This window comes from Sceloporus occidentalis, unplaced genomic scaffold (genome assembly GCF_023333645.1).
Source record: "Sceloporus occidentalis isolate IW3139 unplaced genomic scaffold, rSceOcc1.0.p SCAF_47, whole genome shotgun sequence".
Taxonomy (NCBI): Eukaryota; Metazoa; Chordata; class Lepidosauria; order Squamata; family Phrynosomatidae; genus Sceloporus; species Sceloporus occidentalis.
In genome coordinates this window covers 5,540,573-5,567,625 of record NW_028317027.1, presented here as the reverse complement: position 1 = coordinate 5,567,625, position 27,053 = coordinate 5,540,573, and the positions used below count along the sequence as shown (strand labels likewise).

At 39.7% G+C, this 27,053-nt stretch overlaps 1 protein-coding gene across 1 annotated transcript in view; it reads right to left on the bottom strand.

Annotated features, from left to right (window-relative positions):
• The window catches only part of LOC149289272 (E3 ubiquitin-protein ligase SH3RF3-like), a 183,647-nt gene that overhangs the window by 147,462 nt on the left and 9,132 nt on the right, over positions 1–27,053 (bottom strand). Inside the window, exon 2 of the mRNA XM_089490913.1 lies at positions 1,645–1,807. Coding sequence (XP_089347039.1) covers positions 1,645–1,807 — 163 coding nt within the window. The remainder of the gene's footprint in view (positions 1–1,644; positions 1,808–27,053) is intronic.

Genomic DNA, 27,053 nt, shown 5'->3' with positions numbered 1-27,053 from the left:
TGCCTCTTTTAAATAACACTACCCAAATATATTTGTGTCATATTCTTCTATTATATTGGGTGTCTTATTGGTTTTGTACAGTTCACCATATCTCAAAAACCCAGCCTCTCTTCATTCACTGATATTTCTGTACCTTAGTTACAAAGTTACTCTCACTCCTGGAAAATAGTGTCCACTGACCACGAGACCCAAGGATCTCACTGAACAGAAAATCCAATAGACTTCAGTCAATTCACACAATTTATACCATCAGTCCTGCTGTTTACATACAGTGCTTCAGTATGTAACTGTTAATGGAAAGCAAAACACACATTGGTGCCACATGGGGCATATGGGGCAGCAGTTATGAGCCACTGTGTGGGCCTTGCACAGCTACTCCTCTTGCTATGTAACAAATGGAACTGGTAAAGAACAGTAATCACCAGGACTTTCTATTCTTTGGCGTGGGATAATAATAGTCTTATGGAGATGGCCCCACCTATTGATGTAAACTTATGAATGTGACATCATTTAGAGATAGAGACGATAGTATGCCTCAATGTCAAAATCTGTATATGTATGTGTGCTAGAAAGTGCAGTCTGCAGAACTACAGGTTGATAAGCCAAAATGACCCATCTTACTCTGATATAACTGGGCAAGCTAGCATGAAACTGGATGCGCCAGTGTGGAGCTGTGCAAGATGGATCCAAGCCGCCTCAAACTCGTTCTCCTGGATATGCATGAAGATATTGAGTTCATGTTCGATAAGCTTCATCAATCTAGCTTGACTTCTGAGAGGTACTGTCTGCCTCATCCACCTTTGGCATTTGACATTTAATACATGTCTAAATGTCATAATATCATACCACAATACCTACTTTACATTTGCATGTGCATACCTCTAAATGCAATGCACAAACATGTTTTGCAAATGCTCATTACGAAATGAGGACGGTAGCCACTGAAGCAAATATCCAAACCCATTACAAATCACATTTTCACAGTCATATACCGTATTTGCTCGATTATAAGACGACCCCGATTATAAGACGACCCCTCAAATTTTGGATCTTATTGGGGAAAAAAAGAAAAGGCCTGAATATAAGACGACCCTAATGGGAAAAAAATCAAAACCACTGTTTTTGTGTTTTTTTCTTTTTTCTTTTTCACCTGTCAGTGGGAATAGCAGATCTATATGTCCCATCAACATGTCCCATCAACTTGTCCCATCAACATGTCCCATCAACATGTCCCATGCTCCTCAGTCACGCTTAAAGGGGTCTGGGAATCATGGGAAATGTAGTTCACTAGGTTGTGCCCCTAATTGAACCAGCTATGCAAATCATTCCTACCTGACAGTCTATGCTCCTCTTCACAAATTGTGAACAGGAGCACAGACTGTCAGGTAGGACTGATTTGCATAGAATCATAGGCACAAAACGTAAAAAACGAAGCTGGGTCAGGTGAGAACAGCGCGACCCACGTGACCCGCGCATCTGTTATGGTCACAGCTTCCGATTCGGCCGCATCGGAGGATGCTGAAGCCGCGGATTACGGAGGCGGCGGCTGCTGCCGCGGATTACGGAGGCGGAGGCGGCGGCTGCCGCGGATACGGAGTCGGCGGCTCCCGCGAATACAGAAACGGCGACGGCTGCCGCGAATACAGAAGCGGCGGCGGCTGCCGTGAATACAGAAGCGGCGGCGGCGGCGGCAGCTGCCGCGAATACAGAAGCGGCGGCGGTGGCTGCAGCTGATACGGCGGCGGCGGCTGCCGATGGAATTGTGAGGTATCGTGGGGGATGATCCGAGGCCTGATTACAAGACGACCTCGATTATAAGACGAGGTCGGTTTTTCAGAAGTTTTTTTCTGGAAAAAACCTCGTCTTATAATCGAGCAAATACGGTAATTTGCTTATATATATTGCTTATCTATATATATATATATATATATATATACCGTACTTGCTCGATTATAAGACGACCCTGATTATAAGACGACCCCCCAAAATCTGAATATTAACTTAGGAAAAAAAGAAAAAGCCTGAATATAAGACGACCCTAAAGGAAAAAAGTTTTACCAGTAAATGTTAATTCATGTAAACTATTTTTTTTAATAAAAGCTATGATTGAGAAAAATATTTTTTTTGTTTTTATTTCTTGTATTTTCCAACCTGTCCCCCAGTTACGCACATCTGCCCCCAGGCTTGCCACTCCAATATGGCACTGTGGCCCATGATATGCCTTTTAACCCTCTATATGCCACTGTGCCCCATGGTATGCCTTTTGACCCCCTATGTGCCACTCTGCCTCCAGAAATGCCTTATACCCCTATATGCCACTCTGCCTCCAGAAATGCCTTATACCCCTATATCCCATTCTGGCATTTAGGGGGTTAAAATGCATATTATGGGGCAGAGTGGCATATAGGGAGGTATAAGGCATTTCAGGAGGCAGAGTGGCATTAAGGGAGTTAAAAGGCATTGTATAGAGCACTCTGCCTCCAGAAATGCCTTATACCCCTATATGCCACTCTGGCATTTAGGGGGTTAAAATGCATATTATGGGGCAGAGTGGCATATAGGTGTATAAGGCATTTCAGGAGGCAGAGTGCTCTATTAAATGCCCCCTTAACGCCACTCCAGAAATGCCCTATGCCCCCATTTAACACACACACACACACACACACACACACACCCTATACCCCCATTTAACTAACACACACACACACACACACACTCTCCCCTCCCCTCTCAGCCCTCTCTTACCGGTGCTTCCAGCCGGGGCAGCGGGTTGACGTCGCCTTCTGCTGCAGCCGGAAGGAGGTGGAGTTGGCAGCGGGGGTTTGTCTGCGTCCGTCGCGTATACTTTCCCCGGCTGTCAGAGATCAGAGTTCCCCGCACCGGTGCGGGGAACTCTGATCTCTGACAGTCGGGGAAGGTTTGCGCGACGGACGCAGACAACCCCCGCTGCTAGCCACACCTCCTTCCGGCTGCAGCGGACGTTGTCTACGCGGATCGCGTAGACGTCAACCCGCTGCCCCGGCAATACAGCAGGAAGCACCGGTAAGTGTGTGTATGATGGGGGGGGGGGTGAGACAGGAGGATCCAGGTCCCCTGCAGCGGTGCGGGGGATCTGGATCTTAGTCTCCTAATCAGACTCTATTTGAGGTCTGATTAGAAGACGACCCCGATTAGAAGACGAGGGGTATTTTTCAGAGCATTTGCTCTGAAAAAAACCTCGTCTTATAATCGAGCAAATACGGTATATATATAAGGTTCTTTTTTTCAAATCAGTTACACTTATTCATCCAAGTCATCTAAAGTCCCACAAGAGGATCTTTGAGATAAAACGCATAATGCATCAAGTGCTACTCAGGGATGAAGCAAGCTACAAGATGATTTAGTGGCACACTGCCTGGCTGAGGTCATTCTCCACTTTTTCTTACAGCAAGCTCATTTTTTATTGTACTTTCTTTCCTTGCCAAAGAAATGTACATTTTTGCAATACAGACAGACATCACATGCCTCAATTGGTATAGACCAGGAATGCCAGGTTGATAATTACCATACTAATTCTGTCTTTTAAGTGTATGGACAAATGTATTGATTTTAGGAAAGGAACCAACATATTGAAGCAACACCAACAGTACAACAATGTTTGCAATAATATCCTCCTTACATTACAGTTGTGCTTTCGTCTATACTTTATGGTTCTAAAAGAAGATAAATATTACCGTATTTGCTCGATTATAAGACGAGGTTTTTTTCAGAGCAAATGCTCTGAAAAATACCCCTCGTCTTCTAATCGGGGTCGTCTTCTAATCAGACCTCAAATAGAGTCTGATTAGGAGACTAAGATCCAGATCCCCCGCACCGCTGCAGGGGACCTGGATCCTCCTGTCTCACCCCCCCCCCCCCCATCATACACACACTTACCGGTGCTTCCTGCTGTATTGCCGGGGCAGCGGGTTGACGTCTACGCGATCCGCGTAGACAACGTCCGCTGCAGCCGGAAGGAGGTGTGGCTAGCAGCGGGGGTTGTCTGCGTCCGTCGCGCAAACCTTCCCCGACTGTCAGAGATCAGAGTTCCCCGCACCGGTGCGGGGAACTCTGATCTCTGACAGCCGGGGAAAGTATACGCGACGGACGGATACAAACCCCCGCTGCCAACTCCACCTCCTTCCGGCTGCAGCAGAAGGCGACGTCAACCCGCTGCCCCGGCTGGAAGCACCGGTAAGAGAGGGCTGAGAGGGGAGGGGAGGGGAGAGTGTGTGTGTGTGTGTGTGTTAGTTAAATGGGGGTATAGGGTGTGTGTGTGTGTGTGTGTGTGTGTTAAATGGGGGCATAGGGCATTTCTGGAGTGGCGTTAAGGGGGCATTTAATAGAGCACTCTGCCTCCTGAAATGCCTTATACACCTATATGCCACTCTGCCCCATAATATGCATTTTAACCCCCTAAATGCCAGAGTGGCATATAGGGGTATAAGGCATTTCTGGAGGCAGAGTGCTCTATACAATGCCTTTTAACTCCCTTAATGCCACTCTGCCTCCTGAAATGCCTTATACCTCCCTATATGCCACTCTGCCCCATAATATGCATTTTAACCCCCTAAATGCCAGAATGGGATATAGGGGTATAAGGCATTTCTGGAGGCAGAGTGGCATATAGGGGTATAAGGCATTTCTGGAGGCAGAGTGGCACATAGGGGGTCAAAAGGCATACCATGGGGCACAGTGGCATATAGAGGGTTAAAAGGCATATCATGGGCCACAGTGCCATATTGGAGTGGCAAGCCTGGGGGCAGATGTGCGTAACTGGGGGACAGGTTGGAAAATACAAGAAATAAAAACAAAAAAAAATATTTTTCTCAATCATAGCTTTTATTAAAAAAAATAGTTTACATGAATTAACATTTACTGGTAAAACTTTTTTCCTTTAGGGTCGTCTTATATTCAGGCTTTTTCTTTTTTTCCTAAGTTAATATTCAGATTTTGGGGGGTCGTCTTATAATCAGGGTCGTCTTATAATCGAGCAAATACGGTACTATGTCAGATCTCATAATTATGACACTTACACCCCTGAAGTTACCTAAAGCTGAGTGCGTGTTTAGGCTTAGCTTTCTAACTGAAGGGTTAATGCTTTGAGAGCCATGTGAGTATGGTATGCTTTGACCCTCTTATGGCAGCATAGTGGGGGTGTGGGGGAGGGAGTCATTAGCAGTGTTTATTAATTCAAGAAAGGCATGGAAACTCTTGAATTATTACCATGAACATCAATAATGCCCTAAATACTGTATTTGCTTGATTATAAAACAATCCGGATTATAAGACCCCCCAAATGTCAATATTCATTTATGAAAAAAGAAAAAGCCTGAATATAAGACTACCCTATAGGAAAAAAGTTTTATTAGTAAATATTAATTAATGTAAACTATTTTTTCATATTTAACAAAAACTATGATTGAGAAAAAGGATTTTTTTGTTTTTATTTCCTTTAATTTGCCAACCTGCCCCCCAGTTATGCACATCTGCCCCCAGGCTTGTCACTCTGCCCCCCCCCAGATATGCCTTATACCCCCTATATGCCACTCTGCCTCACTGATATGCCACTCTGCCCCCATACATGCCTTATAACCCCCTATATGCCACTCTGCCTCCGATATGCCTTATACCCCCTATATGCCACTCTCCCCCAAGAAATGCCATATCCCCCTATATGCCACTCTGCCCCAGATATGCCTTATACCCCCCTATATGCCACTCTGTCCCCAGATATGCCTTTTAACCCCTATATGCCACTCTGCCCCCAGATATGCCTTTTAACCCCCTATATGACACTCTGCCCCAGATATGCCTTTTAACCCCCTATACACAGGCAGCTGGTGGACGTCTGTGCGATACACATAGACAACCTCTGCAGCCCATTAGTCCCGGCTTTTATGACTAAGCACCGGAAGGTTACATCACGCCGGTGCTCTGCCACTGAAGACCTGGTGGAAGTGCCGGCAGCAACGGAGGGTGTCAGAGAGGAGTATCCAGGTCCAGTGCAGCGCTGTGGGGTATCTGGATCTTAGTCTTGTAGTCAGACTTCTATTTGAGGTCTGATTATAAGACGACCTCGAACATAAGACGAGGGGTATTTTTTTAGAGCATTTGCTTTGAAAAAACCTTGCCTTATAATTCAGCAAATACGGTAAAAATAATCTGAGATTTAGAAAATCTTTCAAAAATTCTCTGGAGAATTTAAACATTGTATTTAGAACACCAGTTGGTTTAGTGGTGTTAAGGATTAAAATACCAAGGAATATTTTGCAACCTTAGTACATCATGAGGCCATGACAATGGGGCAAATAACAAACACTTTCAATAATACTAAGGCAATTCAGTCATTCCAGCAGGGCAGTATGAAAGAGAGGATAATAAGTACAGACATGCATGATTACATGTTGGTAGGCTACAGAACAGGGACAGCAGTAAGTAAAAATCAAGATATACTCGATATCAATAATTTGTAATAATTCATTAATAACATACTTTATTTAGTATTTTTATATAAAGAAAAAAATGTAATGCCAAGCATCCCAACCTGAAAACATTTATTTCAGGGAACAAACACGTATTATGGTCCTCCGGCCCCCGGTACCTACGCCCTGATCAACCTCTGTGTTTTTTAAGCCCGCCTACCAAGAAACATGATAGGCTAGTTCGCACAAAGAGTGACCAATCAGGACGCGCCACAGAGGAGGACCAGAGCATAGGCACACCTAAGCACAGATTCTTTTTTTTCAGAGGTCATAATGAACTCTCTCTCGCGCTCTCGCTCTATTATGTCTGTTGCAGTTTGTGGGCGTCAGGGAGCCTCTATTAAAATGAGGGAGACTCCTGGAACTTCTGGGAGAGTTGGGATGTCTGTGATGCTGATGGCACTAAGCTTCTTCTTGACCCTGTTTACATTGCAGCACCTTCTTTAGAAGGATTCTAATATACTGTTACACTCCTGTTGGTAAAGCACACAGCATGCATTTAATTCTTCTAAATGATTACTTCTGCACAATGGAATAATCTTCTAGCTCTCTGGCTGGATGAGTAGAAAGACAGCTGGAGTGTTGGAGCCTGGGAAGCACTCACATAAAGGCATAACTGTGCTTATTGTGCACTAGTGACTATGCCACACACACAAGTCAAATGATTAAAGCGTCTTTTAAACAGTGTGCTCAATTCCCTAAAATATCAGCATCCAGGCATTAAATCCAAGGATTAAGTGAAGAATGTGGATGAATATTTGTTATAAAAACTAGTGAAATCAGCCATTCATGTGTCACAGAGCTGCCTCACAGATATGTTTCTTTTGGGCAAAAATTGTAGGAAAACAACAACTACTGGCATGCAATATGGGTTGAATGTGAGATCTGGGCTTGAACTGCACTGAGATGCAATGCCCCGATTTGTAATTTGGCAAGCAGCCACTACAATCTGTAACCGAAATAGTATACAGAATGTGTGAATAAAACTAACTAACTTCCATTGATTCTCATTTTCCCCTGCAATCATAAAAACGTTTTAATACACATAGGGAACTTCCCAGTTATGTACGTTATGACACCAAAACATTCACAGTCGCTTCCACAGGGATTGCTTCTTGCCGAATCACATATTTTCAGTTTCACTCTGACATAGAACTGTAGTTGCTATATTTTTAACCATATCCTCGATACATATTAGCTGCAAAAGCAAAACAAAATTATTAATTTAACATAGGGGTAAAAACATTAGAGGAAATAGAAAACACAAGTACTTATACTACTGGCTGTAGCGCATTGGTGTGGCCCCGTGAAGGCATGGACATTCAAGTCTCCTTCTAGACCACCAGTAATAAAGCACTCAATCTACAGCTTCCAGGACCCCGGGATTCAGGGCCTTTTACAGATGCAACCACTCTCTGGACCTCGGTCTACACAAGGCAAGTAGGATCCATGACCTAACACTGGCATGTAACTCGGCTAAATCTCCAGACCACCCATGTCTATATGGCCAAATATGCGAATACAAAGTTTCAGCTCACTTTCCATCTATAAGCAATATACCGGTATATCATATAGCTCAAGGCATCCTGCTGACACTAGCATCGTAACAAAAACAAATCTTATTTTTTCAACTGAGAAACACAACACAACAAAACCTGTTCAATTGAAATAACCTGCAAGATCTGCATGGAAGATCACGTAAATTATTCATTTATATAGTGAGAGTTAATAACTTTTATGCAAGTACAAAACACATTCTTACAGCAAGGGAATAGATAACAAATGTGTGTTTCTTTCAGACGAACTAATTTGGTTCACAGGCAAACTTGCTGTTGCTGCATTTTAGTCAGCTGGCTATATGACTCTCAAGATAGGAGCAGCAGGGTACTTAAGTTTAAGGCCCACACAGCAAAAAAAACCACAACAAAACAGCTGTTATGCGTCTATAAGGTATATCCCAGAGCCATGATGTGGCTATCCTCCTGCACACACACAAAGGAGCATTAATTATGGCTAATCTAAGGGTTAGAGAAACCGTATCCATTTCCTGATGCCGTTGACCTAATTTACAAGAATACTAGGAACTAATGTTCATATTTGTTATATGTTATATTCTATGGTATTGTCTTTGCCAAGTCGACTCTGTTGGCTTGCATTAACATCATCAAACTCATTGTACAGTGCTATGGAATTTATTATAAAACAATAAATAATAATAATAATAATGAAAAAATAATAATAATTTAAAAAGTGTCTTGTAAGGATAACAACTGCTTTATTATACTTTCTTTTTTATCTGATGAATTAATTCTCTCTTTCTTGCTTGTCCTTCTCCTTTACCTTACACATTGTCTAAATGAACATACGTCCCTAGTAACTCTTTTTTGTCACACCATCATTTCCCTTCGTACGCCCCTATCATTTTAACTACACCAATAAAATACATTTACATAGTTTATAGAACTTTTTCTATACTGTATATACACTACCCCCTTTAGGACGGGCATTTACTACTTGCAGAGCTTTATTTACCATTAATACTTTCAGTTTTATATGCCACACTAAAAGACAGGATCTCTTGAACAAGCCACTAAATTGTTTGGGAGACTTCATAAGACACTTGCCCACCAGGAATGTTCCCCGGGTCACCCAATGGCCAGTCTGGGCCAGGTTACATGAACACAATACACAGGGATGAAACAGACCAACAAACACCTAGCATGTGTCACAATAAAAGTACTTAGTAATTGGGAACATTAGAAAAGTTGTAGTATATCTCCAGTGTCTCCACCTAGCAACAGAGAAAATATTTTGCAATGCAAATTGATTCCGATAGCTGTTATTTATTCTCTGATTCATTCAATTCATACCGACAGTGGGGTCCTTGCATTGGAAAAATGAAAACATCCTCAGGCTCGTTTGCTCTGTCCTTTCAGTGTACTACATCTCCCACATTCAGTTATACATACTTTACACTGTAGCAACACTACCAAAGCCCATTATAGTCTGATGAAAAGGCAAAAACTGCTTGGGCAAATAACTAGGAGTATTCTCTATATTTTTCCACACTTTTAAAAGCAAAAGAAGCATAGGGAAATATGTTAAGTATCTGAAACTATGAAATAGCAAAAACTGCTCATTATGCTACATATGGCATAGTCCAGTGATGGCGAACGCGTGGCACGCGTGCCGCTGTTGGCACGCCGAGCCGTCTCTGTGGGCACGCCGTGACTACAGTCATACACTGTAGTCACGGCGTCGGCTCCCGCGGACTACATCTCCCACAGTTCTCTGGGGAGAACCCTCCCCAGAGAACACTGAAGCCACGCCCCCCGCTCTCAAACATCTGACGCACCTACGTGGGATATCACCTGACACACGGACATCACAGGAGCGACTGGGGACTGACCCCACACCGATTCCAGCAAATCAAGTAAGTTTTATAACCAATTGCCGACTGGGCCATAGCCAAAAGATGGCTACAGCACGGTCGGCTTATTCTGGGAGGACGTGTACAGTTGTTTGTTTTTTTTTGTTTTTTTTCAATAAAAAAAATGTTTAATGGAAAGCTCTGTTATTGTGTTTTTCTTTTTAAACAAAAGCTGTTAATTAGTTTGAAAAACTGTACGAATTGTTTTTTCTAAACTAAAACCTCGTTATTCAGGTTTAATTGCAGTGTTGGCACTTTGAAAAAAATAAGTCGTTTTGGTTTGCAGTTTGGGCACTTGGGCTCAAAAAGGTTTGCCATTACTGGCATAGTCCAAGGGGCTTCAATATGATTACGCTCATAGCAGCTTTATCATGTTTACTGTGACTTTAATATAAGACATTGCATTTGTGTTATATAGGGATGGTCTGTACATGCCTACAGTATTTCACTTTACAGTCCCTTTTGCGGGCAGTGGGGGTTTGTAGGCTGGTTGGGGAGATCACTCAGGAAGCTGCAACATAAATGGGGTCTCTGCTGCTCCTCCATAAAGCCCCGTTATGATGTTCTCCAGCTTCATGTTGGGTGGTTCCAACCCTTGCCTCTGGTATCCAGCCACACCCCCAACAAAAATGTCCCAATTTGGACTGAAATATTGTGAGCGGTGTGGTGTGTGGATGCATCTTTTTGTGTTTTGATATTTATTGGTTTTTAAATATAGTACAGAGATGCACTCTAAGAAAGGGACATACATGGTCCGCCCAGCTTTAGAGGACCCTTACCCTCACAAGCTCACCCAATAAAAACTAAACCCAATTAGTCATTTTTTTATTCAATGGATCTTTGCTCTTAGCAGTACAAATCAGAATTGGTAATGTTGCTTTGCGCATGGTTTCTCCACTTTATAAGAGTGAATGTGAGAACAATAATCATTACTTTTATCTTAAAATGGTCAATATAAAGTCATATAGTAAGATAGGAAACAGGGAGTTGACCAAGGAGTGACCATTATAACAGTCACACAATGCACTTCATGCACACTGAAAGGGTTAAGTATTTCATCTCTTAAATGGCAATGAATTCCAGCCAAGAAAAGTCAAGAAAACCAGGAACATAAACACAGCTGCGAACAGTTATGGGTCTTATGATGCCAGTGATCTACAATTCTATATTCCAAAAACTCTTGAAAGAATCTGAACTTATACAATGGAGGGACTGCTAGCAAGACTCACATAGTGCCGTCTGATTACTAATACAGCTTAGAAGGGCAACACAAAACAGTTTCCAGACTAAGAGGTTTCCAGTGCTGAAATAGATGGCACTTACTGCCTATACACTTCCCAGCTGGAGACCTGCGTGCTCATCTCTTGGCAGTAAATATGTGTCATCTGCACTTAGACTTACACTCCATCAGTAACATTTACATGAAGAGATTATACAATATATCATATCTCCATGAAATCTTATAGCCCTAAAGAATTTACAGAAACATAATAATACAATATAAAGGGGAAGGTTCCTACAGCTCTCCAGCTGTTACAAATGGCAGCTTCCAGGCTTAGACTTTTATAATCTCTCTATGCCTTGAAATATATATATGTACAATGATTGGATGCGGGCCTGATTGGGATGGGTCACCCTTCCCATTACAATGATTACATGTGGCAAGCAGCAGATTTTGCAGAGACCCCTTTCTGATTGGGATAAGGAAATCTTGTTGTTCACTTTTTTATAAGAAGCCATTTACTAAAAAACATATGCATGTAAATAAACTATAACATAACCTTTGTTTTTAGACTCTTTGAATGCCAACCTTGCATGGGATACATAGTTGAGAAAGTGGATCTTGTGTGCTTAAATGTAAATTCAAGAACTCTGTAGACAGAAACATTGAGTTTACAGTGAAGTGTGGAGGTTTAGTCTAAGGAAGGGACAAGACTGACCAATAGGAAGCTTCTCTGAAGATTCATATAAAAAATATACAAAAACGGACAGGTGGCTGCTTAGTATTGAAGGCAGCATCCCCAGCAGACCTCAAGGACCTACCGACACAGCCACACACCAGGGAAATTGGCTGTCCAGTAAGATGACGCACCCTAATTTGTTGCAGAGGCACTGACAGCCACTTGACCTGTATACGCTGCTCGTACTAACCAGCCCTGATTTAGGACTTTTTCAGACGTCAATACTGGCTCCTATTAAGCTGTATGTATTAAGAACCAAACCATGACCTTGAATGTAACATCAGACATTGCAATCATATCCAGTGGACTTCATTTCTAGAATCCACAGAAAATGTAGAACAAGAGCCCTGGAAACTGGTAACTCTTAGAGATAAGCAAAAATAATATGAAGCTCAAAGCATTAAACGTATTTATCTTCATTCAAACCTTAACTGAGTGGTAATCAGGAGCTCATTTGAGATCTCTATAAACTGTGATCAGCAGCGCGTGCTTACAGAGGTAAAAATAAAAACTTTATGTTGAATGGCTTGTTACTCTAAATTTGCATGATTTGCATTCTGCCATTTTTAGATATGGTACAAAAAAACTTACAAATATAGGAGAAGAGGATTTTTTTTCTGTTCCTTTTTTTAAAATTTCAATTTTTGATTCCTATTTCAATCAACGTTAAATGCAGTTATCACAGAAATGTGAAGCGCTAATCAACGCACTTCAAGTATAAATCGTGTAGCTGAGATAAACTTTATCACCCCTTCCTTGTGTGTAAGTGTGATGTGCTTTATTGACAAATGAGTTTAAAAAATCCAAATGCGAGCTATAACTTCATCACAACTGTTTTTTTTTTTCTAGTATCAAATATTTCTTATACGATAAAGGAAATCATATTAATTGAAACAATATTGCCTAATATAAAACAACACAGAAAATAATATTTCCTTGCAATCAGCAGTCTGGGATTTAAGGTTATTTGTACTTAAATCTGAAGTGTGATCTTAAAACGTATATGTATTTTATGTATATAATGTGATGACACAGTGACTAGCAACTACCCAGAAATATATATATATATATATATATTTATTTATTTTTTGCTGCAAGGCCTGCGTTGGACATATTTGAAGTTTTTATATGCATATCAAAGCCATAAAAATATCTTCTAGACAAAACTTTTCACATAAACATGTCATTTTTTTTATGTCAGATGTATTTTAAACAATGGGATTTCAGTTAATAGCTCAGCCATTTGGACTGTGTCTCTTGTGCTTTAGCAGAGTCATCCCCGCGGGCCAAATGTAGCTCACCGTACATCGATGTGCAACCCATCTGAAGACCATGCAGAAGTATATATATATATATATATATATATATATATATATATACGTCCTGTGTTAAAATGTAGTGGGCGTTCCTGAGCGCTACTTGCTGGGGCTCAGTGGCAGAGACCGCGGACAAGCCGGCCCTCCCTTCGGCCCTCCACAGGAAATATGAACAAAAATCCCCAAACATTTTGGTTTTTAATACATATTGCAACCTGATCAATTATTACTGAAATTATAAGTCTCGCCTGATACTTACAAGACACCTTTTTTATTATTATGTTTTAATTTTACAATGTTACACTTTGCATATTAATAATACAGTATTTTGTTGTGAAATTTGGGCAGGTTGGGTGAAGTAGTGTATGGCTACGCCCACTCCCTACCCAAATTCCTAAAAAGCTAAAAAATTACATGCAAAATCACAACAACTCTAAGTTTAGTACATAGTTTTCTTCATCTCTGTGCTGTTGTTATATGTAACATTGTGTTATTATACATTATATTTTTGCCAGTTGTTCTTGTAAGAAGGAGTTAAGTCCCACTTGCTCCACTTTTCATGCTTTAAACCACACAGGCTCTCTGCATACAGTTGCTATCCGTGCCTCATTGTCTAAGTAATGTTGATTTTGAGTGATATCTGATGATAACTTGGGATTTTTAAGCGTAATTGTCAGTGAATGCAAAATATTTATTAAGGAGCGAAGCACAAGTCTCCTTAAGGATGCCAACTGGTTAACAGCTTGCTAGTTAATGCTGCCTTCAAAAGTAATTTTTCCGACATTCACAGGACATTTGTTTTATTGAACACAGACTGAAGCCGAAAATCCTGCCGCATCTACTGTAGGCACACCTGACGTGGCTGTTCATGGACAGTCCAGTAATCTATTGCAGATGTATAATTTAAAAGCTCCTCTCAAATGGCTCTGTGGGCCATATTTACTCTTGCTGCTTGTGGAAGTAAAGTAACTATAAACTCTCTTGGAACTATTAAAAGATGTAACTGTTTTAAAATAAAATCATTTTATTGTACACTCTCTAAGGTTGGATGATGTTGACTTGGATGATCAAAACAGAATGGTTAGGACAGCGTGTACCATTACCTCAGTCATTGTTCTACTTTGTCTAGATATGTCAAGTAGACCCAAAGGGCTGATGTGATCAATGTTTAAGAAATGTGCATCCTATTACTATAGAATTATTATTTTAGTGCTTTATATTGTGCCCTACCGTTGCACAGCACTATATTAGCAAACAGGACAGAAGTAATAATGCTTCACATAACACTTTTGGACTTAAAGGAAAGAAAGATGGGAAGGAGACTGCTAAAGGTAATTAATGTAAAAGGGCTACCTAAAAGATGCAGAGGCTTCATCTCTTAATGGGTTAACGAGCAGTGAAGTCAGTGAAATCAGTATCCAATCATGGCTGAAAACAAACTGTAACAAAAACGCAGAATCCATATTTCATAAGCAGTGACGTTGTTTAACCCCTTCGAGACAAAGGCTGATTTTACTTTTTGTACCCTTTGTGACAATGGCCTTTTTAACATTTCTGCGCTGCTTGTGTTTAGCTGTAATTTTCTTCTTTCCCGTTTACTGAACCCACACACATTAGATATTGTTTTTTTCAGGACAAGAAGGGCTTTCTTTAGATGACATTGTTTTGATTGTATCATATTATTTACTATTAAAAAAATTATAAAATATGGTGAAAAATTTAGAAAAAAATGACTGTTTCTAACTTTTAGTTGAAAAATCTTTTACTCATCTATAAAAGGTAATGAAAAAACCTGCTAAATAGATTCTACTATTTGTCCTGAGTTTAGAAATACCCAATGTTTTTATGTTTTTTTGCTTTTTTCTACCCATTATGGGGCAATAAGTACAGGTAGCGTTTTGCTATTTCAAAGCCATTTTTTCCAAATCTGGTAATTCTTCCCCCCATGTGCCATTTCGGGTATCTTTGAACCCGGCCAATGCAATTTACCCCATCAAGTCATATATTTTTGAAAACTAGACAGCCCAGGGTATTCCAAATGCTAGTATTTTTAACTCTTTCCATGCACCATATCTACCACCAGTCTTTGTCAAACTTTATGGTAGTCATTTTTTTGCATTTGTTTTGTCATACACATTTTACTTCAGGTATGAATTAAAATGTTCTAGTTTATGTCACTATCACAAAACACCCCAATATGTGTTCAGCAACATCTCCTGAGCGCAGCGATACCCCACATGAATGATTTTGCCTGGCTGTTTGGGGGCAAAAGGGCCACATTTGGGGCATGCGCATTTTTCAATGTTGAACTTTGGCATTTGGGGATCCACTGCCCATGCCCTATTTGGTACATCTTTGAGCCGAGCCATTTCAGTGTGCCCAATAAACCCATATATTTTTGAAAACTAGACACCCCAGGGTATTTCAAATGCTAGTATTTTAACTCTTTCCATGCACCATATCTACCACCAGTCTTTGTCAAACTTTGTGGTAGTCATTGTTTTGCATTTGGTTTTCCACACACATTTTAATTCAGGTATGAATTAAAATGTTCTCGTATATGTCACTATCACAAAACACCCCAATATGTGTTCAGCAACATCTCCTGAGTACAGCGATACCTCACATGAATGATTTTGCCTGGCTGTTTTGGGGCAAAAGGGCCACATTTGGGGCATGCGCTTTTTTCAATGTTGAACTTTGGCATTTGGGATCCACTGCCCATGCCCTATTTGGTACATCTTTGAGCCAGGCCATTTCAGTGTGCCCAACAAAACCATATATTTTTCAAAACTAGACACCACAGGGTATTTTAAATGCTGGTATTTTAACTCTTTGCATGCACATATTTTACCACCAGCATTTTTTCAAAGTTTGCAGTAATATTTTTGTGTGTGTATTTTTCCCACACACACCTACTTTATGTATGAATTTACAGCTCCTGGTATATGCCGCTGTCACACGACACCCCATAATGTGTTCAGCAACATCTCCTGAGTGCAGTGATACCCCACATGCATGGGTGTGTCATTTTTTGGGGGAACTAAAAGGCCACATTTGGTACGTGTGCATTTTTCTAATTGGAAATTAGATGTGTGGCCATCCTTCCCCCCGTGTTAATTGGGACGTTGTTGAACCTGGCCCATTCAATTTACCCCATCAAATCATACATTTTTTAAAAGTAGACACCCCACGGGCATTTAATATGCCAGTATTTTAACTCTTTCCATGCGAGAATTGTTTTAAGCTAATATGCTAATTTTAGGACTTGCTCACAAAAATATATTTTTTATATATATATATATATATTTTTTATTATTTTTTTTAAAAAAAAATGTAACATTTTTTTTCAACTTGGAGGTTCCCCTGATAGTGACATCAGTGGGAAATGATTTTTACATTTTACTGTTTTTTACTATTTTTTTCTAATTATTATTAATTTTATTTTATTTTTTAATTTATTTTTACTAATCACACTGTGATTAGAAAGCTGGGCTCCATTGACTTGCATGGTGAATGCAGTACCTGTATTCAACCTGCAAGTGGAGCCAAAGTTCTCTAGATGGTCTGGACCATCTAGCGAACTTTTAAAATTTGTGGTTCCTGTTACAGGACGGCGGCCATCTTCCTTGATGGCGAAGATTGCCGGCAGCTGCGGCTGTGACCGCTCTCCGGAGCGGTCACAGCCCATCAAAAGGTTAGTGTTTGGTGTCGCTGGATGCCTCCTGATCGAGGCATTCCAGCGACACCATTTAAGTTTAGGAGGCGATCGTCGATCGCCTCCTAAACGCTTTTAAAACGGGCGTCCGCCGCCATACAAAGTATGGCGGATGTTGACGCCCCGTGGAGGGGCCAGAGATGGCCCCTTCGTGCCGATCGCGGCGTTGCTGAATGCCTCGAGGTCGAGGCATTCAGCAACGCTTTTTGGGTGCAGAAAGCGATAGTAGATCGCTTTCTGCACCCGTTTAAAGACGTGCCGGTCCTGGCACGTCAATTGTCGTAAAGCACATGCTTTTCCGTGCCGTGCCAGGACCGGCAATTGTCATTAAGGGGTTAAAATTTCTTAACATGAGCGCTAGCTAGAGTGTAAACATTGAGACAATCTATTTATGTAACACGCTATTAAAATCACAAGCAAATGGATACACTTTTGCGTTGAAAAAATGCGTGGACGAGATTCATTTGAAATTTCCTCACTACCATGATGGATCACTTTCGGTGCCCGAGTGAGAAGATTTCTAAACAAAATTGTCACGTCACTTGGGTTCAGGCAGTAAACTTCAAAATTGCAAACAAATGAGTGTGATCATTAAATATTGCATTATTCATGTCATTCAGGCAATTAGTAGCAATGTCTTATCTTAACTGAATTCAAACATTATTCTCAAGAGCCTTCCTTAGGATGGATACAATCAGTGGATCTCAACGCCATTCCTTAGATATAATTAATTATGTCAAGTTTCAAAACCCAAGACCCTTCTTCAAACAGGATGCATATTGTAATTCCCAAAGCCCTCTATGATGAAGAATATTAGATCATAAAACAATGTTTTGATATACTGATGATTAAGCTACTTGACCTGTCTTCACCGTGTATATATATATACACCAATCAGCCATAACATTATAACCACTGACAGGTGAAATGAATAACACTGATAATCTTGTAATCATGGCACCTGTCAGAGGGTCGGATATATTGGGCAGCCAGTGAACATTTTGTTGTCAAAGTCGATGTGTTAGAAGCAGGGAAAATGGGCAAGCGTAAGCATCAGAGTGACTTTGACAAGGGCAAAATTGTGATGGCTAGACAACTGGGTCAGAGCATCTCCAAAACGGCAGCTCTTGTGGGGTATTCCCGGTCTGCAGTGGTCAGTACCTACAAAAATGGTCCAAGGAAGGAAAAGCAGTGAACCGGCAACAGGGTCATGGGCGGCCAAGGCTCATTGATGTGCATGGGGGACGAAGGCTGGCCCGTGTGGTCAAATCCAACAGATGAGCTGCTGTAGCTCAAATTACTTAAAAAGTTAATGCTGGTTGTGATAGAAAGGTGTCAGAACACACAGTGTATCATAATTTGTTGCATATGGGGCATCGTAGCCGCAGACCCGTCAGGGAGCCCATGCTGACCCCTGTCCACTGCCAAAATGGGCAGGTGAGCATAAAAACGGAACCACAGATCAATGAAAGAAGGTGACCAGGTCTGATGAATCCCGTTTTCTTTTACATCACGTGAATGGCCGGGTGCATGTGTCATTTCAGTAACACATTCGGTAAGTCACTACATCTAAACTATACGAATGGGCTATTAAAGGGTTAATATTTAAAGAGTCTCAGAGTCAGCTGATATAGAAAGTTCCCAGGTATGACTATAATCCTTCTGCACTACTAAATACTGATATAAACACTTTTTGTTGCGTATGTGTTTTCCTAAGAAATAATTCTTCACCCAAAGCTTGAAACATCAGTTCCCTCTCTTTATCCTGATTCATTTGTTATTTGGAAGAAAGGCTTATGTAACAGTAAAAGTGAAAATGAATGTGTTGGGAGTCGGAGAACCAGACAGAGAATTGCTGTAATATAATGAAGGGAAAGTGGTTTGGGAATCTGAATCAGTACAAAAAATATCTAGTGAAACAGATGGGGTTCATCTAAAGGGCCGAGAGATGAAAACTCAAAATTGCTGGCTAAATGTATAGTTCAAATTAGAGCATGTCATTTACATTTTAGTGAGTATTTATTACTTTTTAAACATGAAGCAAATGCCATAGTTGTTATATGAACCTTTTCCTGTTAATGAGTACTGCCTGTTAGTCTGTTATGTAATCTGATCAGTAATTCTCATGCTGGAATGGGTGGCCAGACTGGTAATGAAGAATTAATCTGCCCTATATCCAGCAGATTTGTACACGGAAATCCATATTCTGTCTAAGGTTTATTCTGGGTGATGTCATTATCATGATTTGCAGTTTGGACCTTTTTCTCAGCTGTTAATTATTGATCGCTTATTCAGTTGTGCACCTTTGCAGTCCCAAAAAAACAGACATTTTCAGATACGGAAAGGCTTATTTGGTAATAAAACACTTAGTTTGTGTATTCACAAAGTGTATGTGTAGAGGATGAGAGCTCATTAAATTCATTGTTTTTAAAATATAGTTTGGTTTGAGATTCAATTAGACCAATGAAAACATGTAACAGACCAATGTTTTTGCCAATTACCATGGTTAAAAATTATTCACTGGCTTGGACAATCACAGTAACTTTTCTGTTTTAATTGTTTCACTGATGCTCACCATCCCATGTAAGCAATGTTGTTGTATTTGTTTGTAGAAGGCATTTTTGCCATTGGACTTCCAATGCATTGTCCCCTACAGGAAGCTTTTAAAACCATGCCACTAGCTCTCTGTTCCACTGAATCCCAGTGGAATAGACAGCTAACGACAGGGTTCTCATGTCCCACCATCCAGGTTTTTTGCCCATGGAAACTAACCAGAACTATCCTTGAGCCTTTTCATTAGGCTGCAATTCTCAGGCACGTGGGCCATGAGTTACAAACAGTAGGAATCTATGCCAATATTTTAATGTACGTACATCACAAGAAATGTTAGTATTCAGTACATTTTCATGAAATTGGTTGTGCATTGCAGCCTACACATCTCTGGCCATGCATTTTCAGGCGTATAACTTTGTATATCCATGGTAGAAAAACAGAAAAACTGTGGTATCGTTGAGTAACTTCTGTGATTCCCAGACATCCTGTCCTATAGAATTTGCCTCCATAATCAATGTAGGATAATATTAATCTTTCACAAGTCTAACGTCATGGTGGTTACCTAAATGCTGGCTGGGAGGTAGGAGAGTCAGTTTCATCATATACATTTCTGTCTAGTGGGACTCTATAGCCACAAATTATTTTCTGGCAACTCATCAGAGAAGCATTTGGGATGTAAAACTAATTACGAGATTTTTTCAATCCAACAGAGTGTCAATAAAAACGTATATCTTTTTCTTGGTAGCTTAGACACAATTCTCTCTTTTGTCCTTCTTTCTCCCTGTGGCAGTCAGTAGATATGAAGGACAACTGTGGGTCTCAATGGATGTTTAGTCCCGCGGTGCTTGTCCCTGTTTGCCCTGTGGTAAAAACCCTGTGATTGCAGCTGGGGAGTGACAGGTTGCTCGTCTATAGGATACATTCATGCTGCTGAAACTGTCTCTTGTCAAATTTTCCCAACACGTCACTGAATGCAACCAGTAAAGATTACGCTAATTGTTAAAAAGTATGCATGCCAACTCCATTCTATGGGTTATCTGCAGCTGTTTAAGTCATTCTATAAAGTGGGCTGTAACATATCCAATATGCACATTCAGCCAATCAAGAAAAAAACATCTTGGCACATTGAGACATACACCTGTTAGCTGTTAACACATGAAATGAATTGTGTAATAGTTTCTGCTAAGGAGCAAGCCAAACAATGTCACACAGATCCTGCTTTTATGTAATGAACTCTACAGCCTTATTAAAGTTAACCAGATTCAATGTGGCTACAACATCTATGAATACAACTCCGATGGCTCTATGCACCCACAGCACTGACACTATTTATATCAGAAGGCATGTAATCACATTAATGAAACAGTCACAGAGGTCCTCAATCAGACCTAAGTTAAAATATTTGGAAGCAGATGCTCGTACTCTAGCTAAGCTTTGTGTCCAGACATTCCACTGTGCTGAGCTCACAATCAAAATGAATGTTCCACTAAACCATACTTGCAATGCAGACGTTCTAGTGAACAGAAGTAAGAGTGCAGATGTTTCCAGATTGAAAAGTGAGTGTCCTGTTACAGGTTGTGCCGTGCAGCCTGTGCTAGATTTCAGCGTAGCCACTAGACTGATACCTCAGGAGAGACCTCTTCTGAGATTCCCTACCAGCTACCAATAAGCCTAGTATCTATGTAAAGGAACAGTGTAAGATTGTGTGTATAAATGTATGCCAGTGAGGGATATGAATTAACATGTATGTGTGAGGGAATGTATGTGCTTATACATGTAGTGACCACAAGACCAAGGCTGAAGCTACATTGGAGGCACAGAAAAAATATATTTTTAGCACCACCATTCCTGTGAACAAAACTTGTTGAACTGACGTTGTAGCTAACAGAATGTTGAAGAAGCCATGGAGGAGGATTGTAACATTCTCCCCTCCTAAATCCTTTCTCATCGTGGGTGATCTGTTCTAAGATTTCACTTATGTTTTCCAGATTTGCAGAAAACATTAATTTTGCCACATTTGCACATTTCCAATTTCCTGAAACTTGGTTTCAACACACTATACTATACACTTAACCATGCTTTCCCTTAGCCAGTACAGACTGTAAATATAGAAAGGGGTATGCACAACTAACCTGGAATACACACTTAAAACAAGAACAAAATTACAGTATAACTCCAATCAGGGCCAGACTGGCCTACCGGGATACTGGGAGAGTTCCCAGTAGGCCACATCCCCTAGGGCCAATTTTTACACCAGGCTCCTATTCCAGTTACTATCTGCACCCTTGTGTTAAATTTCATGAATTAATGAAAAGTTTTGTTGAATATAGTATGAATATGAAATGGGCATGCTAGGGGAAATGTATTAATATTATGGGGAAATAAGGGATGGGTATAGAGATAAGTAATGTTAGGCAGCATGGAGATTGAGGGGGATGGTTGTAGTGGGTTGATAATGATAGGGGATGGTAATGATGGTGGGGAGGAATATGATGATGGATGTGTATACATATGGTGTTTGGGGATAATGATTGTGGTAGGGTATTGAAATAAATAAGGATATTGGGGCTATGATGATGGTGTGGGGAAGCTCTACACTAACATACATACATACAGCCACATAATACCATAAACATACATACATATACACATACCCACTAACACTTTACACATACATGAATATACACACATACACACAGCCCCTGCAACACCATGCACTTATACATACACATAGCTACTCTAACACAATGCACTTATACAAATAAGCATACATGAATACACACACTATAGCATCATACACTTACATAAACAATTATACCTTGCACACAAGCCCAAACCATAACTTAAGCCTCAACTATAGTGCTCGTAGACGTACATCCACATAAGAACACAACACACAAAACTAAGATTTTCATGGAACAAGCAGCAGAGCAGTTCTTCACTAAGCATGAACAACTGAACGCGCATACTTGAGTGAGGCTCCCTTTTCCCCACAGCAGTGTTCCAGCATGCTTTTTTCTTCTTTCTGTTACTTGCACAAGTTACATTATCCTGTAGGGGCCACCTGCCATGGGGGACACTACGGGGGCTTCTGAGGCAACAGTTAACTCTTTACTGCACTGTAATCAACATTAATAAGTAACCCTCAAACTTTAGTAGTCTCCTTTCGCCCTGGGTAAAGAGTAACGCTTATTTGTAAAAATGCTGCATCATCCCTTACATACTTCAGATCTCGTAAGTTCAACTCTAAAGGAATGGAGCCAAGTTAAAGGGACTGAAGATGCTAACATTGCTATTTTAGGCTGTGTATGACTTTGATTGAATAAGAACTGATGGAATTAATGTGTGAGCCACGAACCAAGACGATATCTTTGCGTTTGCAGCTTTTGACAGTTTAATCCTGCTGTTCACACTAGCTCTTCCTTGAAAAACTGAATCACTTGTTTAGCTAGAAAGTATGTTTCTTATTCTGCTGGCTCAATATCAGTTGACTAGACTTAGATTTACCTCCTTAGGTCTATACCCCTGAAAGGTATCAGTGTCAAGTGTGTCGTCCAAAAATTTATGTGCATCGTTGTTTATTTTTTAAATCATTTTGCATACAGCTACAACAAGGGACAAGCTATACAAACCATGGTTAACTTAAAACATTTTCAAAGCTCAGATGCACCCCTTGGGAGAGTAATATACACTATAAAAAAGAGTAACCATTAAAGAAACAATCAACCCAAAGGGGGAGGTAAATTAAAACAATTTAAACATAATCGAAAATGAAGCCAATTCTGCTTTGTGATTTCTGTGGAAAAATGTTTTAATTGCAATAAAATCCTAAAACTAATTAAATACTAGATAGAAGAAAAATACTTGCAATCCGCCATTGAATGTGATCAATATAAAGCCTGCAAAATCCATATCAGTCAAGTCATTCTTTGTGCATTACTCTATCCTAAAACAACTCTTGGGTATATAATCGTGACTAAAAGCGGTCACTTCTGTTTACAAAGTAACAGATTAATTATGAATGTATAGTGGTGGGGATTAGCAGGCCCAGTGAAGTCAGATAACTGAATATTTAATGAATTGGTTCTGTCTACAACATTTGCTCTATTTCAGAACACTTAAACATATTCAGTCTACAATGCAAATACGTATATTGCTTAAATCCCATTTTGCCCTGATGTCTTATATTTTACTCCTTTTGCTACAGGAGATTTAGTTGATACAGGCATACTTTAATTAAATGTATAGACCAAGAATAAATGTATTGAACAAGAAATAGGAAGTGTCCATTGGTTGCTTCCATTGCAGATTGTACTGCAAAATATATTCATATATGGTGCCAGATGGTATTCTATGAAAGATTGAGGAATCAAAGATTCTCAAATTCCTATTGTTTTGATCTATAGATTTGATTGTAGTTCTCCTAGCAAAGGGGTGTCAAATTCCAGGCCTCAAGGGATGCAACCCATGCCAGCATTTTAGGATATCTCAGCTTGAACCCTGGTGGCTTTTTCAAAAAAGTCCAAACGTATTAAATCATTTGTGTTTGAAACGAGGAATTAACTGGAAAACAAAATCTTGAGGCCTGAAGTTTGACACTCCTGGCCTAGCACAAAAGTACCTTCAGAAACTAGCTGGTCTTCTATAGCTTTCATTGAGAGATACTTGGTTTAGTACCACAACAATATGCAACATTTAAACTATTGGGGGTAAAGCCAAAATACAAGTGTCCTTTATTACTCCGGCAGAAGTCATCTACTAGCCTGATTTAATTCTTAACAAGAAATAGTCAAACCGGGTGAGAAACCTGCTTTCAATAAAAAGAGAGTTAAGCTCAATGAAAGCATGGAGATAAGCTGTGAGCGTAAAGAAAGCATTATGTATGTTTCTGGTACCTCTATATGGTATGGCCTCTAGAGACAGCCATGTCTGCTGTAACCTATGTTGCAGAAAGCAGCAACACAGAAAAAGTTTTATGTGCTAAGCTGGAGCAGCAAGAACATTCGGAGAAAGTATGTGCGTAAGAAATAATATTGTCACTTAAGGAGAAGTATATGCCCCTGTATTGTTGCATGTGCCATAATAATGGTATGGGAATATGCCAACGTGACTCTTCTGTTTCCTGTATGTATCACTTCCAGTCATATAATTTACACCCCAATGTATTTAGGTAAACCATATAACATGTATTCTAAGCTCTGTGCAGCCATTTTTGTGCTGGTACAACAAAAGAACAGTGTGCAAGATCCTTTCTTTGTTATATTTCAGAATAATTCTAAAATAGAATAGCTAAACAAGCCATTTCCAATTGTTAGCACATCCCCATGGAATATTTTTTTATGCTTTGCCAAACGTAACTTCCAGACATATTAAAAATATCATAGGACAATATAACTTGGGAGTATTTGAATAAAGTAACACCCCATTAATCATGATGACTGAGAACACATTTCAAAGGCAACCTCTCCAAAACGTGCACATTTCTTAAATCCACTCCTTTTTCTTTGGTTATTATTCAATTAACGCTGAGACTACTCATGTGTGAGCACTGCCTGTTATAGCAGGTGCAATTTGATTTGTAATTATATATTATTCATTATCCTTGTTAATATTGAAGCAATTGACTATATAGTAGCATAGTATTCCATAGGCTCCCATGCTCGACAATGCAGCTGCAATGCCATATAGGGTTCTAGCTTTTAAGATATTTAAAAAAAAAAATGGCTATTTTATTATTAAAACATCTCCTGTGCTAAGAAGTTACTATTTGCCAACATAACTCTTACCTGCTTTTCTGCTAAGATGTTCATTTAACACCCTTTCAGAACTGAACAAGTATGTACGGTATTTATTGTTTTAAATGGCAATGCCAATCATTTTGTAATTACTTACATAATATTAAATGAGGTCTCAAAATAGTGTACTGTTTTCTTTTCTAAAATAAAGTTCTTGTTTGTACAGATTATAACATTTTGAGAAAAACACCCCATTTCCTTATCACACTGCCTGTGCTAAACAATAGAATGGCTCAATAACCACCCTGCCAGAGGCTATGAGTAATGAAAGTCTATGGAGGTAACAATCAGCATAAAGAATCAGTTTAGTATGATGATTGGGGGGGTGGTATCCAACATATGACAGCCTACAGGTTTGCAGATCAAGGAAGGTTACTGGAGCAAAGTTAAATAACATTTTCATGATAATTTGCATTATCGTATTTAGCAATGCATTTTATTCTCAACTATTAATTTTTCCATGGAACTTCCCTTGGGTCAACTGATCCAACTGATCTATATACCATACTATATACTATAATGGGGGAGGGCATGGAATAGAAGTGCATTTCAGCCCCAACAAGGGAAAGCTGTGAGTTTAAGAATGGGCATAGATGAACCATAGTCCTCCATTCATTTTCGTTGTATTGTTTAGGGGTTAGTTTAATGTATGATGCCCATGAATGCGAACTGATGTATTACGAAGCTTAGATTATAAGGCGAGTAGCAATCACAGAATGCGTGCATAACATGGTTTTGGTTAATAAATTTGGCACACTTTGCAATTAAATTGCGACCTTACTGGAAATGTAAAAATCCACAGCCTTACTAAATAATAACCATCGCTCTACTTGCAACTGATTAGTAGGCTTTGTGACATAATTGCCAAGATAAAATCTAAATAAATCCAGATGATTCACATTAACTCTTTACTGTAATAAATGCCTGCAGCGTTCAGAAGTTATCCTTTTGATGATTAAGGACTTCAACTTGACCTAGATCTTTAAATACATTTTCCAAAGGGGATTTTCAATTCAGACTCAATTTCCTCTTCAGGGAATATTGAGCCAGTCAACAGCATTTTGCCTGGAGAGTTTATATCGCTTGGTATCAAAGAGACAAATATGAAATTCACAGTGACCTCTTCACAGTAACGGGAGTGTTTTCATAGATTTATGTGACCTTTTCAAAATGCATGTTCTAACTTGTGCAGCTGTGGATTTTGTCCAGAAAATCTCCTTTTCAAAACTAAAAGATTTGGAAGCTAAACAATTCATTACGACAGGACAATCAGCATATAATAAGCCCGCTACAAATAGGTGACAGAACACTGAAATCTTGATTAACAGCACGGTGTGCACAAATCTTTGCGTTAGAGACAGCAGCTATTAGAAGATGGGAAAAATATGAACTGCTGAAACTGGTGGTAATTCACAAGAGTAGTATAATTTGAAAATATAGCTACAAAGTGGATTTTTATCTATGTCTATGGATTCTTATCATCGTACATTACAGAAAGATCACACTAATTTCAGACTTTAAATGCCAATAATCTTTACATAGAAAGGTTGTTTTTTAAGTATTTAAAAAAAAAAAGCTTACTAACTATGCCATTAATATTTCTTATTCTGCAGAACTAGACTTAATGTTTCCTCACTTCCAGGACATTGAGTTGTCTCCTCCACTCGACCTCCGCCTCAATGTATTGCTTCTGTTACAGTTTACATACATATTTCCATATATTTGTGCTTTATAAATGAAATCTAATAATTTATAAGAGAGCGGCTACTTACGTAAG